This window comes from Hibiscus syriacus, unplaced genomic scaffold, assembly GCF_006381635.1.
Source record: "Hibiscus syriacus cultivar Baekdansim isolate YM2019G1 unplaced genomic scaffold, ASM638163v2 tig00110187_pilon, whole genome shotgun sequence".
Lineage (NCBI taxonomy): Eukaryota > Viridiplantae > Streptophyta > Magnoliopsida > Malvales > Malvaceae > Hibiscus > Hibiscus syriacus.
In genome coordinates this window covers 1,487,919-1,505,188 of record NW_024062618.1, presented here as the reverse complement: position 1 = coordinate 1,505,188, position 17,270 = coordinate 1,487,919, and the positions used below count along the sequence as shown (strand labels likewise).

Genomic DNA, 17,270 nt, shown 5'->3' with positions numbered 1-17,270 from the left:
ACTTCTTTTCTAGCTGCCATTTAATTTATGTTTTCTGTATTGCGTCCCTTTATGCTTTTCTGTTTGTTTCTGGTGTTCTTTTATCTTTTGCTTTTACCTTGTGGATGTTCAACTAGTGATATATCTATCTTTATATATGTTAGTTTTAATTACATATGTTATGAACGTGTATTCATCAAATTATTATATTAAACAAATTCAACAAAATCATAGTCTTGATCATACCCTTGGCCCATACCAACAAATGTATTAAACAATTCAACTCTCACCGTAATCAAGTTGTTCTAAAAAGATCTATTTTGAAAATTAAAATTATTTTAAGACTAGAATGAACAGGGACGAAACTAAAACCAAATATTCGGAGATGTAAAATATTAAAGTTCAAAATAATAATAACTTATTATATATTTAATCTAAAAAATTGATGTAGATAAAAGCCTATTTCTACTTAAATTTAAACTAATGACCTAAAATGCTTGTAAATAAAAAACGAGAAGAAAAAACACCTCACTCTCTATATAGTTTCATCAGTGAGAATAAAAAACAATATTTTTTTTTAAAATTCATTAATTAGTTGAATGATTAAGAATATTCATATTATTTTATCTTTATAAATTTAAATTTTAATATTTACTTTAAAAATATAACATCCCCACTCAGGGTCGGAGTTCAGATAGAACCTAAAGGGGCCCAAATCCTATTAAAAATTTAGTATATTCGATATAATTTTAGTCTAATATTATTTTGATTCATGTAAAAATATATGAAATTATTAAATATTTAATTGAATATGGGCCTAACTAAAGAATGATAACCTTATGTTCTCAAAATTTTGGTTTAATAATAATTTAAGTCATTGTAAGTTTAAATATTAGACAAATTAGGTGTTGTCTTGTAAATTTTGAGTTTTTTATATATAAATTACTATCTGTACAAAGATTTTCAATCATTTGACAATGAACGCTCATACTCATACATACGCAATGCTCAAACTCGGGACCTAAAGGATAACAACAATCCATTAATCACTAAGATAGCTTGGTTCTTGTTGAATTTTGAGTATAAATACATAATAAACTATTTTATTTTTATTAAATAATTTAATATTTAGACCTCTGTTAATATTTAATATTGGCTTTGACCTATATTCGCTTAATGAAAATATCTTTTCAATTATATTTTAGAGGAAAACCATGGCTCGCGTCCAAACATGTGTTATAAAGGAAGCTATATAATCGGGCCCTACTCATGGAGGGAACAACATGAACTATAGTTTAAGGTCTACTTTCCACCTTCGTAAATTTACAAATTATTTCAGTTACTATCTCTTATTGATTTAGTTATATTTAAAGTATTTTATTAATAAAACAATAAAAGAAACATATTTGATAAAATTTAATCAAGTTTTTATGATTTATTAATAAAATATTAAATTAATAAAATATATTTTATTTTATAAGAGTTCATTTATTGAATTTTCACTCATAACATTAAAAATATCTGACGTAGCTATAATATAATCACGGTTCAAGCAATGAAATAAACACCAAGCTAGGGAAGGTAAGTATTAGAGTAACTGCACGAATTAAATTATTTCGGTGGTTAAAGAGATTATTGTTGTTCATAGAAATTTTAAGTTAAAAATATCAGTGTCTACAGAAATATTTAAACATTTATTATCAAATTATTTAAAATCTTTAAAATGTATATTATCTTGTGACATAAAACACTCGCAAGCATAATCCTTGGTTGCAAGGAAGAAAGGAAGGGGATTCGAGTTCATCGAGGCTCTAATTCAGTTATCGACACTTCATTGTTAGACAGTTCTCCAAGCCCCATTGCTTCTTGAGGACTCAACTCATTTCTTGTGCAAAGGAAGGATGCCGGTTTCTGAGGTTGCGGCAACGAAACCGAGTAGCTGTCGAGCATGAGAATGACGGTTGTCATCATCGGCCTTTTACTCGGATCTTCTTGAACACACAATAAGCCTACATGGATACATCTAGCCACTTCATTTCTTGAATAGTTTGTTCTTAGATTGGGATCCATCATTTCCAATGGAGCTCCAGTCCTCCAGTGATTCCAACACTGCAACAATTTGCTAACAAGGTCACATTTTTTGCGTTCGACGAAATGAAAGAAAGGTCGATGAACAAATAGATGTACTCACGTAGCTTATGAGGTCTTCAGCACCCTCTGAATCATAAAAGGAACTATTCGTTTTGCCACTTATAATCTCTAGTATTAAGACCCCAAAGCTAAAAACATCAGATTTCATTGAAAAGTGTCCCTGCATTGCATATTCTGGTGCCATATAACCACTACAAACAAGTAACAGACCGATTAAAAACATCAGATTTCAGGGAAAGGGAAACATCAAAACACAGGATTGTTTCAGACTTACTATGTCCCAACAATTCTTCTTGTGTTTGTTTCAGTTTGATCCACACCAAAAATCCTTGCCATGCCAAAATCTGAAATCTTGGCATTCATATCCTCATCCAGCAAAATGTTGCTGGTTTTAAGATCTCGATGGATGATCCGGAGCTGAGAATCTTCATGAAGATAAAGAAGCCCTCTACAGATTCCTTGAATAATTTTGTAACGTCCTGACCAGTCCAAATTTCCTCGTCTTTCAGGGTCTGCAAAAACCGATCAGCATAGTCATTTCATTAAACAAATGAATGAAAGACAGAGCAAATGAGCATACCAAATAGAAAATAATCGAGGCTTTTGTTCGGTACAAATTCATAAACCAGTAACTTTTCTTCTCCATCCAAGCAAAACCCCAGCAGTCTAACAAGATTCCTGTGTTGAAGCTTACTTAACAGGGCCAATTCATTCTTGAATTCTTTTGTTCCTTGATTAGAGCTCTTAGATAACCTCTTCACTGCTATTTCTCGTCCATTACATAGTTTCCCCTGGAATTACATATAAAACAAAAACTATTTATATTTCTTTACTTTTCTCCCTTCAAATTCTGCAATTTCAATAGCTCAAAAGGCTTCAAAGATATACCTTGTAGACCTCACCGAATCCGCCTTCACCGATTTTGTTATCGGAAGAGAAATTGTTTACTGCAGCTTCGATTGTGCTTAGATCAAATTGCAAGGATTCTAAACCTTCGACATCCTCGACAACTATATAATTAAAGGGAACTTTCCATTACAATACTGCACTGTCAAAACATATGAAGAACTTGAGACCGTTTACCATTTTCTTCAGGTACTGCATTGTATTTCTTTCTTGCCTTCTTTCTCAGCACAAGTAGGCCTAACGCCAATAGCACCGAAGACGTAACTACCGGACCAACAATCGCGACGATAATCGGCAAAGACTTCTTTCTCCCCCCTGAACATAAAACATATCAGTACTTGAACTGATATTGTGGCTGGGACTATGTATTTAGTATATATACAAACGCACCTTGTTTAGTAGAGTTCGGCGAGGAAGGTGGAGGAAGCAATAAAGCGGCCGAGCTGTTACGGCGGAAGAAGGGAGACATATCGAATCTGATATTACAGCTCGGAAGCAAAACTGTTCCACCTTGTCTCCCATCACAGCACATCGGAATAGAAGCAATGGCACTTTGTAAGCACCGAAAGCAAAGTGCATTAGCTAAGTCCGGAGTGCACTGCACTAAGCTGTACAGTGTTTGGAATCCGGTAAAATTCGCTTCACCGGTTGCGAACTTTTTCCCCGACTGGTCATCATACGCCACACGGTTCATCAAGCTCTTCATTAGGCTCGATAACAACTGATTAAAACCATCTTTGTCGCCCTGGATGCTTTTGGAACTGCTAATATCCATCCCGGGTACTTCACGGATGATGGAAAAAATGTTTTGATCAGAGTACCGCACAGTACACTCATCGTACCAAATGACACCCACTTTTTCCGTAACACACCGTCGAGCTATATCGTTGCTGGCCATTGCGATGCATTTTCGACAAAGGTCAGCCGATACGTCGCCACGGCAAAGAAAGGTACCGTAGACCAAGTTGGGGTCTCGGCCTGCTGTTGTATTGTAAAATCCATTTTTACTGCTGTTGGTATGTGAAGAAAGAGAGGATAAAAGGGCTTTCATATTGGCTTGGTAGGTGCTGTTGGGCTTGAAGGAAGTAGCATTATCACAGAAATGAGATGTGTATGTTGGTGCTGCTTCGCCATGTCTGGTAAAGCAAAGGAATATGAAGAGAAACACGAAAACTATGTTGGCGTAAAGGGAAGCCATATCAGGTGAACTTTGAACTCCAAAAACTTCTCTTCACTCTTACCAACAAATACATCCAAACAAATGTGAACTCCAGAAACTCACATGCGAAGACGATTTTTTGTGTCATAGAAGGGGCCAGGACGCAAGAGTGGAGTGCCAGAACCAGAAACGTCTAATTTACAAGAGACGTGTCATGTTCGGATTTAAAATTTTATGTTAATAGAATTTAATATATTATTAAAAAATATTAAAATTATATATAAGTTTAAAAATTTGAAAGAAAATTTGTCCCATCAACCCTTCAATCCATAGATTAATTAAAGATTAAAGTTCCGGGGGTTGTAAAGTCAAGACTCAATGAGGACTAAGCATCGTTTGAATTGTCTAACTTGTGGAAAATAAGGGAAAATCCGAAAATGCTTGGATCTATTTAGGGATGGAGAGATTTTATATAGAGAAAATCATTTCAGTAACTAAAAATATCTTATAATATACGATTTTAACTATTTTTTTTGAATTTGTGAAAATGACCAACAAATTCGCAATGCGATCTCAACTTCGCAACGATAATATGTAGATAGCAACGCGATTTTCCAAAATCGCAAACCGAATATGTAGATCGCAACGCGATTTTCCAAAATCGCAACACAGAAGTTAAATTCGCAACACGGAATTTCAAATTCGCAAAGCGAATTTATTTTTCATAACACAAGTTTCCTTTTCGCAACAAGATTTTCTAAATCGCAACTCGATTTTCAAATTTGCAACACGAATTTTAATTTCGCAACAACTTTTATTTTCGTAACACAAATGTTTTGGGTATATAAACTACGCAGCAGCAGCAACTCATAACATAAATCCCTAAATCGCAACTCATTCCATCTCCATCTATCACTCTCTCCGACGACATCCGTTCTAATATCCAAAGACATTCTTCCCCATCTCAATTTTTTTTTTACATAATTTTATTTCTATATAATTTTTCAATGATTTCTCTCCCAAATTATCAACTATCAACTTAATAAAGGTATGTTTTTCTCAAAGTTAGTGATGATATCTAGTTTATAGCTCATTTGTTTAGTAAATTAATTTACAATTTGTAGAATGAAATCATCTAATGTTGATGGAGGATCATGGGAGAATGTTCATGGTGTTTTACAATATATGCCTTTACCCATGAATCTTCAACTAAAAATGTCATTAAAAAAGTTAACTTATGAAATTCTTATGTTACGTGTTGCAAAGAAATTGAATTTAGAGCCTCTAAGTGGATTTAGGCTATCTTATAAGAGAAAAGGTAAAGTTTATTTGTTAACCGACAATGAAGATGTTGAACGATTCATTGCTTACATTAGTGTTTCGCAAGATGATGTTACATTGTATGTTGTTGAACCTAGAAGTAGTGAAGTTGGGTCACTAGCGGGTAGTAATCAACTAAGTGCTTCAACCCCTGTTTATGGTACTCACAATGTATAACGTTGTTATCAACCTCAAAATTTAATTATTCCACCACAATTTCATCACCAAGAAAATTTTGTTTCACCACATTTCCAATATCAAACACAATCTCAAAACCCACAACCTTTCCCTAATCCAAATCCCAATCAACTTTCAGCACCAAATTTTGGTTTTCGTATTGACCAGTTAGACGATGATGAGCCAACAGAAAAAATTGTGAGTACTAGTCAGTATTCGAAATTTGATCTTGGTCAATACCCGGACTTTGATCTTGGTCAATACCCGGACTTTGATCTTGGTCAATACTCGGATTTTGATGATGTTTCATAAGAAGAAACAAACCCTGCGTGTAATGATTTTGATATTGGGCAATACCCGAAGTTTGATGATGAAACAGCTGCTGCCTCCAAAGATGTTGTTGATGATAATGAGGAGGAAGTTACGACTGTGAATGAACATGTTGAACATCCATTCTGTAATTCATATAACCCTAAAGAAGAAAAATAAAAAGTCCCCGGAGAAAAGAAAAAGAAGAAAATGCCACGGGAGTATAACTAGAATATGCCAGAATTACTTTAGATACCGGAAGAAGAGTTGGTAAAGATAGCAGTTGATTGTTATACAAAAGTTATTCGTATCAAGAAAGATGACTGTTTTGATACAAAGGAAGACTTAAAGATAGCTTTGTATATGAAATGTGTGGAAGATGGCTATCAACTAAAAGTTAACAAATCAAGCAAAGATCATTTCGAAACAAAGTGTATGATTGACAAAAACTGTATGTGGCGTATGATTGTAAAGAGGATAAAAGATTGTGAAATGTTTCAAGTTAGGACTTTTATTGATAAACATACATGTTCAAGAACCCAAGTTTTTCACCATAGATAGGCAAACAAAAAGGTGTTGGGTGGTTTTCTGGCTGAGTTAATGTTTTTGAATGGAAGGGTATATCAGAGACATGAAATTATGACTGACATGAATGCTCGGTTCAAGATTAGTATCTCATATTCTCAAGCTTGGAGAGCTAAATGTTATGCCTTGGAATTGTTGAGGGGGTCGCCAGAAGCATCGTTTGCCCAACTGCCGGATTATTGTCACAATTTAAAGCTAAAAAATCCTGGGTCGGTAACTCATATCAAAACAGATAGAGATTGACGCTTTGAGTTGTTGTTTATCTCCACTAGTGTTGCGGTTAGTAAATCAATATAATTTTGTTGACTCATTTTTGTTAGTTACATGCATTTCACATTTAAATGATTATATTTCTTGTGTATATTATTTTGTAGATTCGTTCGTTTATTACTTGCATGCGCCCAATTATTATAGTTGATGGAGCACATTTGAAAGGTCGATACCTTGAAGTAAACTTATTAGCAGTAGCCATAGATGCTAACAATGGGATATTGCCAATAGCTTATGGGGTTGGCAAATCTGAAACCTCTGATTCATGGACATGGTTTATGAGGCATCTTAGGGATTGCATAGGTTCTATTAGCAATCTGACAATCATATCCGATAGGGCAAACTCAATTGACAACGTTGTTAGAAGGTGTTTCCCAGATGCTTTTCATAGACTTTGTGGTGTTCATTTGTACATAAATCTAAAATAAAGGTTTGCTGGTATAAAAAATCACAAATGGACATACTGGAAGGCTGTAAAAGCTTATCGGGAAGTGAATTCTAATAAACATATAAATTGTTTAAGACGTGTTTTGCCTTAATGTGCTCAAACACTAAAGATGTCGGGTTTGAAAGATGGTCAAGAGTACATCAACTTGGAGCAAGGTATGGTTTCATGACGTCTAATAGTGCAGAATCAATCAACGCTCTAAGTCGTCATTCCCGAAAATTACCCATTACTATGTTAATGGAGTTTTTTCGAGCCTCTATTCAACAGTGGTACTACAAGAAAAGAAACCATGCAGGTATTATTTCTTTAAATTCGTAACTTATCATATTTAATTTAAATATTTTACTAAGTATTATTTATTTAAATTTACAGAAACATTAGAATGTCGTGTTACACCATGGACTGAAAAAAGATAACGAAACGTGTTGTGATGTCAACGTCATGGAGAGTTAAACCATGTTCAAACACTTTGTTTGAAGTATTGGATAATAACTTAAATGGGCTTGTCGATCTAAATGCAAAGACGTGTAGTTGTATGAAATGGCAAACATCTGGTTATCCGTGTGGCCATGTTATAAAAGTTGCTCTTCATCTAAACCAAGATGATTCAAGCGCATACGCTATGGATTGCTACACTACAGAAGTATATCGACATACTTATGTCGAGATTGTCTACCCTATTCCACATCCTTCTGAGTGGGACATACCAGATGACTTACAAACAGTTTTGCCACCAGTCATGGACATCAGGCTACCTTGCTGACCAAAAAATCACGATCGTATACCGTCTAAGGGTGAAGAGAAGAGGATATCAACATGTAGTCGGTGCAAGGAAAGTGGTCATATAAGGTTGACCTGTGGATCACCAGTTCCATCACAATCATCTTTTCCTCTAGCAAAATATGGATCCTCATCAAAATCCAAAGCTCATATGGTGCCAAGCAAAAGGAAATCAAAATCGCAATCAAAATTAAAATCCTAATCACAACCGACTTTACATTTTGGGACTTATTAACTTAGGTGATTTTTAAATGCAAACGTTGTATTATATGTATTTTATGTGTGAATGCATACATTTTCCATTAGACATGCATTAGTAACTTGAGTTTGAACATTGATATGATCTGTTCAGTTGTTATCACTTATCAGATTGTTGTCTGTTATCTTTTTGAAGGTGTTTTCCTTGAATTCGCAACGCGAAAGTCAAATTCGCGAAGGTGTTTAATTTCACTCTGCATTATGTTAAAGTCAAAAAAGACCAGAATGTACACTTTCGCAATGCAAAAGTCAAAATTGCAATGCGAAAATCAAACTCGCAACGTGAAAGTCAAAATCGCAATGTGAATTTGACTTTCGCGTTGCGAAAGTGTACCTTCTGATCTTTTTTGCCTTCAACATAATGCAGAGTGAAATTAAACAACAAATCAATTAAACAAAAAAACAATTCTTATTTACACTTAACAGATTGTTGTTTGTTATCTTTTTTAATGTGTTTTCCTTGAATTCGAAACGCGAAAATCAAATTCGCGTTGCGATTGTTGAGAAAGTCAAAATCGCAACGCGAATTTGACTTTCGCGTTGCGATTTTGAATTTCACGTTGCGAAAGTGTACCTTAAACATGTCTTTTTTGCCTTCAAAATAATACAGATTGAAATTTTCTTAAACAACAAATCAACTTTTACAAATCAATTAATTAAACAAGCAAAAAACAATTCTTATTTACACATCTAAAAAAAACAAATAAACTGCACATTTAACCCCAGACAACTGGTTGTTTATGCACAAATACATCAATTTCACGCAGCTCATTTCAAGATCAGGATTAACCTGCAGAAACCAAACATTTGCTCAAACAACACTTTCTACATATCTAAAACCAACAAATAGCAAATTATTGAATTCTAGGTACTTAACCAAACATTTTCAAACCAACAAAGAGTATATATGTTAACAATACTTGCTCAAACTTACCATTGTTTATGCACACTTTCAGCAGGCGGATGCAGGTAGGTAACGTCTCGCATATATCGCTCTAGCCATAAAATGCTGAAACCACAACCCTACTGTACCTCTATCTCTATATATGGGAGGTGGAAACTGTTTACTTCCTATCGTCAAACGTTCCAAGCACATGCATATAAGAGGACCACAATCCCCTCTGGCTCCCTCTGTTTGTTGTGGCGCTGTCTCGTATCTGATCATTGTAACTTTGAACTTTTTTGGCTTATTGTTTCCCGATTTAGTCCAATAATCAAGTGCATCCAAGTATTTAGCCAAATGAGCACTACATCACTTACAAATAATATATCTCAAATCAGACAATGGTATGTAATTCAACATGATGTCATATACAATCGTCTTCAGGGATGGGAGATGAAGCTCGATGAGAAGCCAATGACGACGTTCCATAACAGGGATAAACACCTGCAATCATAAATAATAATTCAATTGCGCACATCAAATAAAATTTATGAACACATTTAAATATTCAAAAATAAATTTAACCTTAGCGACCTCCCACCACGTAGGATAAAGTTTAGCTTTTCCATTACCCAATACATATGAAGCGTCTCTCTGATCCTTCAAGTGAGCTACATGAAAAGACGAAGACATAATAGTCCATCGCATATTTTTTATTTTCTTCAATTTCCTTATTATCAGAAGATGTGACACTCATGAATCAATATACTGTTTTATAAAAAAAATACATATATTAGTGAATTTAATAAATAAATTTTAAAAAAAATCAATCAAAATGCAATATAAGAAGAATATAAGACTTACCCCCCATTCTAAATAGCAATTGTCTTCAACCCCTAATAACACACCCCACTAAGACTGATCAAGAAAAAAATGCATATCATCGTCGAGTTTGCATATGTCAGCGCCGCTCATATAGATAAAAATCAATTGCAGTCTTAGCCCAAAGGGTATTATCCATAATTGTGTCCGATAGTGTTCTCCTCTCAACTTCAGATACCGGAATGGTACTGACCGGTAACTCATACGAAAGCCAACTCTCATCCATCATGTCGGGCACGTGAGGGGGTTTATTAATATGTCGACATATTATGCCATGTGAATCGGGCTCTTGAACGGTGGGAGGAACCTCTTGAACGATGACAGTGGCCTCTTGAACGGTGGGAGGGGCCTCTTGAAGGATGATAGTGGCCTCTTGAACGATAGGAAAGGCCTCTTGAACGATGACAGGTGAATCGGGCTTCTTCTTACGGAGTCTTGGCACTATTGGGGTGAACGGAGACGTAATGACACTTGCACGACGTCTGATGCGTGAACCCAGTCGTGCAAGAAAAACCCAACGTAAAGCATCTACCTTATCGGGCCACTAAAAATAAATTAATACATAAATCAGTAAATAAACAAATAAATAATGCCGAAAAAAGGTTATTTGCATTTTTAGTATAGTATTAAACAAACTTACCTAATTGCGTAGAGTATGAACCTCATTCTGCAACGATGCAACAATCTCACGTAGAGCGGCTACCTCATCACGTAAAGTAGATACCTCACCACGTAAAACACCATTGTCATCGCGTAAAACCTCTACCTCACCACGTAAAGACCGTACCTCATCACGCCATGCACAATTGTCGTCACGTAAAGTACTGACCTCCTCACGCAAAGCATTGACCTCATCACTTAACTCCCCTAACTCATCCCATGGAGGTGGAGAACAGGGAGATAAATGTCGTGGTATCTTTTCCGGTCGCTTATCATGAGGTGATGGTGGAGAAGAGACTCGATGATGTGATGGAATAGGTGATAGCTCTCGTTGTGGAGGTAATGGCTCTGGTGTCGAGCTGTAGAATCGGCTCGATCGAGTGATGGCTCTCGAAGTGGGGGGTGCTCATCATCCGTGCCATCAAAAAAACGCTTACTAGCTTGCCACCAATCAGTGGCAAGCTCAGCCTCTGTGGGTGTCAGCCTCTGTATTGGATAGTTGACCTCCTAACAATATAAAAGCTCAAACAAAGTTAAACGTCTACTAGTAATAAGTTGTTTATATATGGTAGTATTTGTGTTAACTTACATCATTCATCGTCGTATATGATAGTAACTCTTCCTAATCCAACAGTCGGATCCTCATCCAGGAAATAGCCCTAGGAATATCATTTGAATTTTTGATTGCATATGTCCGCATGCTGGGAAAAGCCTCAAATATCCAAATCTACAAACAATATAATACACAAATATTAGTAATTGTTAAATAATTAATTATACTTTTGGAAACATTATATAGAAATTCTTACCTTAAAGGCCCAAATAAAGCCTGCCAAAGTGTATTTGGAACCATGGCCATGCAAACTTTTTCGGTCCTCAAAGGCAGACGACAACTTTTTCCAGGTAGCTTTCCATAGATATGAACCCCACGGAAACACGTTCTATACATTTAGGTCCTCTACCAATAATATTAGGTCATCAGAAATAGGTTGTATGGCCTCTTTGCATAAAAATCTGGCATGCAAAAGTAATAAAAGGCATACTCGGACAACATCGAGGTCATCCATCCGAGTAAAACCATCTTTAAGAAGTAATCTTTTCAAGTCGTCGACGTGTAAACTGGGTTTCGCCTTTGCCAGCTCAGGAAAAACCAGAGATAACCATGATGGGTGAGTGATATGACTAGTGTACCGACCTACTTCATCCTGTCCGAAGCGTAGACCAGTGATTAAGCAAAACTCCTCCCGCCCAAAACAAGTATACGCCGGTGGAAAATGAAACCATATCTCTTCATCACCACGTTGTATCCTCTCGGGTAGATCGTTAGTCATGGTCTGAAGAAACAAATGAGTCAACATAGCATCTCCACCTGGATGTTGTACTTTCAACCATGGCCCGAAGCAAGTATCCTCAAACAATTTTCTTTGTACAAGTGTAAGTGTCGACGTAATTGTAGTGGCTAGGCTTAATTTATTCCTTAAAGTCAATGAAGCCGAAAAAAAATTTCTAACAAAAACAATAAACATACCAAGTTAGATATACCAAAAACTACAAATTATACACTATAAACATACATGATATTAAACAGTGAAAACAAAGCCAAATATGTTTCAAACTAGCATGGTATTCACCCAAGTCATTATTCTATCATAGTGAACAAAATGCATCAGATAACATTCTAGAAGTAAGCACTTATATAAACATTTAAAAGGATAACATATAGGTTTAGTGCAGGTTCAAGGACAACATAAAGAGTAATAATTTATTCTTGAAACTTAAATTCGCAACACTGTGAAGTTAGTATTTGTCTTTGTTTTTTGGTTGAAGTAATGCAATTCATTCAAGTTTCAATTTGCAGAAGAATAGTAGTTTCTGAAACTTAAAATCGCAACGCAAAAATGAAAATCGCAACGCAAATTTCATTTTCGCAACGTTGCGATTTTCATTTTTGTGTTGCGAATTTAAGTTTCAAAAAATATTCTTCTGCAAATTGAAACTTGAATGAATTGCATTACTTCAACCAAAAGACAAAACAAAGGCAAATACTAATTTTACAGGGTTAAAGACAAAATAAAGACAAAAACCAAATAAATTTACTAAGCAATCTAAGTGAAATGGTTAATCTATTATTGAAATTACCAGTAAATTTATCAATTTAAATATGAAAAATCTAATAATAAAACAAAAATTTCAAAATAAAAATAATTAAAAAAACTAACCCTCGGTGGTTGATTTTTCATTTGTGGTCGTGAATGGTTGTGAGGGTGGCTCTGATAGATAGAGATAGAGGGGGCTCGCCGGATATGTGGACGGATTTCGTCGGAGACGGGGACGGATGTCGCCGTAGAGAGTGAGAGATGGAGATGAGACTGAGTCGTGATTTAGGGTTTTAGGTTATGATTTGCGATTATACTGTTTACATTTGTGTTGCGAAATTAATATTGTGTTTTGAATTCGAAAATAAAATTCGCGTTGCGAAAATAAATGCGCTTTGCGAATTTGACTTCTGTGTTGTGATTTACAAATTCGCGTTGCGATTTACCTATTCGTGTTGTGAATTTGGAAAATCATGTTGCGATTTTGGAACATGTGTTGCGAAATTGGAGTTTGCGTTTCGAATTTGTTGGTCATTTTCGCAAATCCAAAAAAAAGTTTGTTAAAATCGAATATTATAAGGCATTTTCGGTCACTGAAGTTATTTTTTCTTTTATATAAGGGTAAATTTAGGGATGAATTTGTAAAATTTTAAAAATAAAAAAAATTATTAACAAAAAAATATTTTTTAAAGACAACCGTCTCCTTTTACCTCTCGTACATCGTTAGACACACTTATTTTATGAAGTGTAATAGAGACGGAAGAAGGATTGGGGAAAATTCCAATACGATTAGTGTCATGCTCAGATTGGCAAAGGATATACAAACAGAGGTGGAATAATCCGCACTGGTGGAGCCACATTAATTTCACAAATCCACTCAACATCAGTCGTTTACTCAAAATCTTTTTGAAGGAAAACTACCCAGCTGGTCGCCCAATTTTTTAGGTATTTTTATTTTGATCACCGTTGTTAGAGAAATAATTCATTTTAATCACCTAAACGTATATCACAAGCATAAATCAAGCCTATACCACAAGGTGTCCACCATGTTCCCAAGCTTGCCATACACTACCCAAATCCCTCCCCACCCATAAACCAAAATATAACTAACATGTTTGATTTTAAGTCTTCCTATAAAATATACTATTGGGGAAAACGGGTTATTTCCCACACGAACGTAGTTTTAAAATTAACCTAAAATGTCAAGATTAAAACCACCAAAGGTTGCACAATGAATAAACCTGTCAAACTATTAAATATTGAAACACAATGGAAAAGAACCGAATAAAAACAGTAAAGGAGAGAACACACCAAATTTACGAGGTTCAACGAGAATATCGTCTACTCCTCGGGCACCACACCGGATGATAACTTCACTATATCGCCAATATTACAACAAATGGAATTCTTTAGAATTCCCAAAGTGGAAGAATGAAGAATACAAGAGGAAGAGAGAACTTGTTTTTGGGATGATTTCTAATGGAAATACTTAGGCATATTTATAGTTGAGTTTTAAGAACAATATGTTCAAAGTTTGGCCACCTACCAAAGAATTTTCCAATGTGTACAAGTTAGCCACCAAATATGAAATTCACATGTTCAAAGTTTGGCCACCAACCAAGATGAAATTTCCAACTTGTCAACTTAATTTCTAGACAAATCTAACAAATCTCCACCTTGGCTTGAAATTACCAAGCCTACTCAACTTCTTCAACTTCCCAAATTTGTAGTGCCTCTAATTACGCTCACAAGCGCCGCACACCCGAAGGTGTTCATACTTTCAGGATGTTAATTAAGTTCAAACAATGATTGAACTTGATTACTGTTACCACCTTGGTCATCATATCTGCAGGATTTTCTGATGTCGCAATTTTCTGAAGTAGAGTCTTTCATTCTTCAAAGATCTCCCGTACAAAGTGATACCTCACGTCGATATGCTTAGTCCTTGAATGGTAGACTTGATTTTTCGCTAAGTGAATAGCACTCTGACTGTCACAATAGGTACTAATGTGACTTTGAACAACTCCCAAGTCTTCCATCAACCCGTTAAGCCAAATTGCTTCCTTTACAGCCTCTGAAACTGCCATGTATTCTGCCTCTGTAGTAGACAAGGTCATCGTAGATTGCAATGTAGACTTCCAACTTACTGGGGCTTTAGCAAGAGTAAACAAATACCAAATAGTTGACCGACGCTTATCTAAATCACCAGCATAATCGGAATCAACATATCCAACCACACACTGACAAAGTGTTTCATCCTGTTCAAAAACTAAACCAACATCCACGGTTTGTTGGAGATACCGTAGAATCCATTTCACAGCTTGCCAATGTCCTTCTCCAGGATCATGCATGTACCTGCTCACAACTCCAACTGCTTGTGAAATGTCAGGACGCGTACACACCATTGCATACATCAAGCTCCCAACTGCATTAGCATATGGAAATTTTGCCATATACACTCGTTCTTCGTTAGTTTTAGGAGATAATTGAGAACTAAGTTTCAAATGAGAAGACAATGGGATACTTACATGTTTGGTATTTTCATTCATGCCAAAACATTGTAATACCTTTCTCAGATATTGTTTCTGTATTAAACAAAGCTTCCCTCTCTGTCTATCTCTGCTTATCTCCATACCAAGAATCTTCTTGGCCTCACCTAGATCTTTCATCTCAAACTCTTGATTCAACTAAGCCTTCAATTTGTATATCTCCTTTTGACTCTTCGAAGCGATCAACATATCGTCAACGTACAAGAGAAGATAAATGAAAGATCCATCTTTGAGCTTTTGCAAATATACACAATGATCATATTTGCTTCTAGTATACTTTTGCCTCCTAATAAAGCTATCAAATCGCTTGTACCACTGCCTCAGAGATTGCTTCAATCCATATAGCGCTTTGTTCAGCTTACAAACCCATTTCTCACAACCATCATCTTTGTATCCTTCTGGTTGAGTCATATAGATCTCCTCTTCTAAATCACCGTGCAAGAAAGTTGTCTTTACATCAAGTTGAGTTAGCTCCAAATTCAACTGTGCTGCCAAGGCCAACAATATTCTAATAGAGGAATGCTTCACAACAGGGGAAAATACTTCATTGTAGTCGATTCCTTCCTTTTGAGCGTAGCCTTTAGCTACCAACCGTGCCTTGTAGTGAACATCTTTCTTGCTATGAGATCCATCTTTCTTTACAAATACCCACTTGCATCCAATGACTCTTTTACCTTTCGGTAATTGTGCCAGTTTCCAAGTGTTGTTCTTTTGGAGAGATTGCATTTCTTTATCCATGGAACTTTTCCACTTATCACTTTCCAAGTTTTGTATTGCTTCTTGGTAAGTAATAGGGATATCATCATCAACAACTGGAAGAGCATAGGCCACCATATCAACAAATCGAGCAGGTCTACGAATTTCTCTCCTTGGCCTTGTAACTGCAAGTGGTTCTGGTATCTCCAATGATTCTTGGGTTTGAACCTCTTCATATTTTGATTCTTTTATTGGAGTTGAAGAATCAGCTGCATCAACTTCTGGGATTATCGTCTGCTGAAACTCCACCTGTTTTGGAGTATGCTCCACCTGCTGCGGAGTACTACTTGTCTGGACAGCTTCACTTGTTACATTCTTTACTAGGGCAGATTCATCAAAGGTAACATCTCTGCTACAAATTATCTTATTGGTGTCTAAACACCAAAGGCGGAATCCCTTCACTCTATGGGTTATTCCCATAAAGAGAGCATTCTTTGCTCTCGGATCAAGCTTGGATTCCTTCACATGATAATAAGCAGTGGATCCAAATACATGTAAGGAATCATAATCAGTAGCAGGTTTTCCAGGCCATACCTCCAATGGTGTTTTTCCTCATATCGCTGATGACGGCAGACGATTGATGAGATGACCAGCATATGTCACAGCCTCAGCCCAAAATGCCTTGCCTAACCCAGTATTAGACAACATACATCGAACTTTCTCCAATAGTGTTCGATTTATACGCTCTGCTACCCCATTCTGTTGTGGTGTATGTCTAACAGTGAAGTGTCGAACAATACCATACTCATGGAAAACGTCAAAGAATGAGTCACTTTTATATTCCCCTCCATTGTCCGTCCTAAGACGTTTGATCTTTCTACCAATCTGGTTCTCGATCATATTTTTCCATTTCAGGAAAATTTGAAGCACTTCATCTTTAGACTTCATCGGATACACTCAAACTCTTCTAGAAAAGTCATCTACAAAAGTTACAAAATAATGGTTTCCTCCCAAAGACGATGTTTTTGAAGGACCCCATACATCTGAGTGAATATAATCTACAATACCTTTTGTATTATATATAGTGGTATCAAACTTCACTCTCTTCTGCTTTCCCATAACACAATGCTCGCAAAAGTTCAATTTGCAAGCCTTTGCACCT

At 35.8% G+C, this 17,270-nt stretch overlaps 1 protein-coding gene across 1 annotated transcript; it reads right to left on the bottom strand.

The window, feature by feature from the left end:
• Window positions 1-1,762: 1,762 nt before the first annotated feature.
• Window positions 1,763-9,672, bottom strand: LOC120217622 (cysteine-rich receptor-like protein kinase 10). The gene is made up of 9 exons (XM_039214703.1): window positions 9,658-9,672; window positions 5,962-5,968; window positions 3,427-4,252; window positions 3,214-3,351; window positions 3,019-3,140; window positions 2,711-2,921; window positions 2,405-2,642; window positions 2,171-2,321; window positions 1,763-2,088 (listed from the first exon to the last, which is right to left on the bottom strand). The coding sequence occupies exons 3-9, from the start codon at window positions 4,232-4,234 to the stop codon at window positions 1,780-1,782; spliced, it is 1,977 nt and encodes a 658-aa protein (XP_039070634.1). The 5' UTR covers window positions 4,235-4,252; window positions 5,962-5,968; window positions 9,658-9,672; the 3' UTR covers window positions 1,763-1,779.
• Between the last annotated feature and the right edge of the window lie 7,598 nt (window positions 9,673-17,270).

What these genes read in the sequence shown, in the direction of transcription:
- LOC120217622 (XM_039214703.1), bottom strand. Translation starts at nt 4,234, where the DNA reads ATGGCTTCCCTTTACGCCAACATAGTTTTCGTGTTTCTCTTCATATTC. An exon ending in TGCAGTACCTGAAGAAAATG is followed by an intron (nt 3,141 to 3,213) that starts GTAAACGGTCTC and finishes TTAATTATATAG; the next exon opens with TTGTCGAGGATGTCGAAGGT. An exon ending in CTGAAGACCTCATAAGCTAC is followed by an intron (nt 2,089 to 2,170) that starts GTGAGTACATCT and finishes AAATTGTTGCAG; the next exon opens with TGTTGGAATCACTGGAGGAC.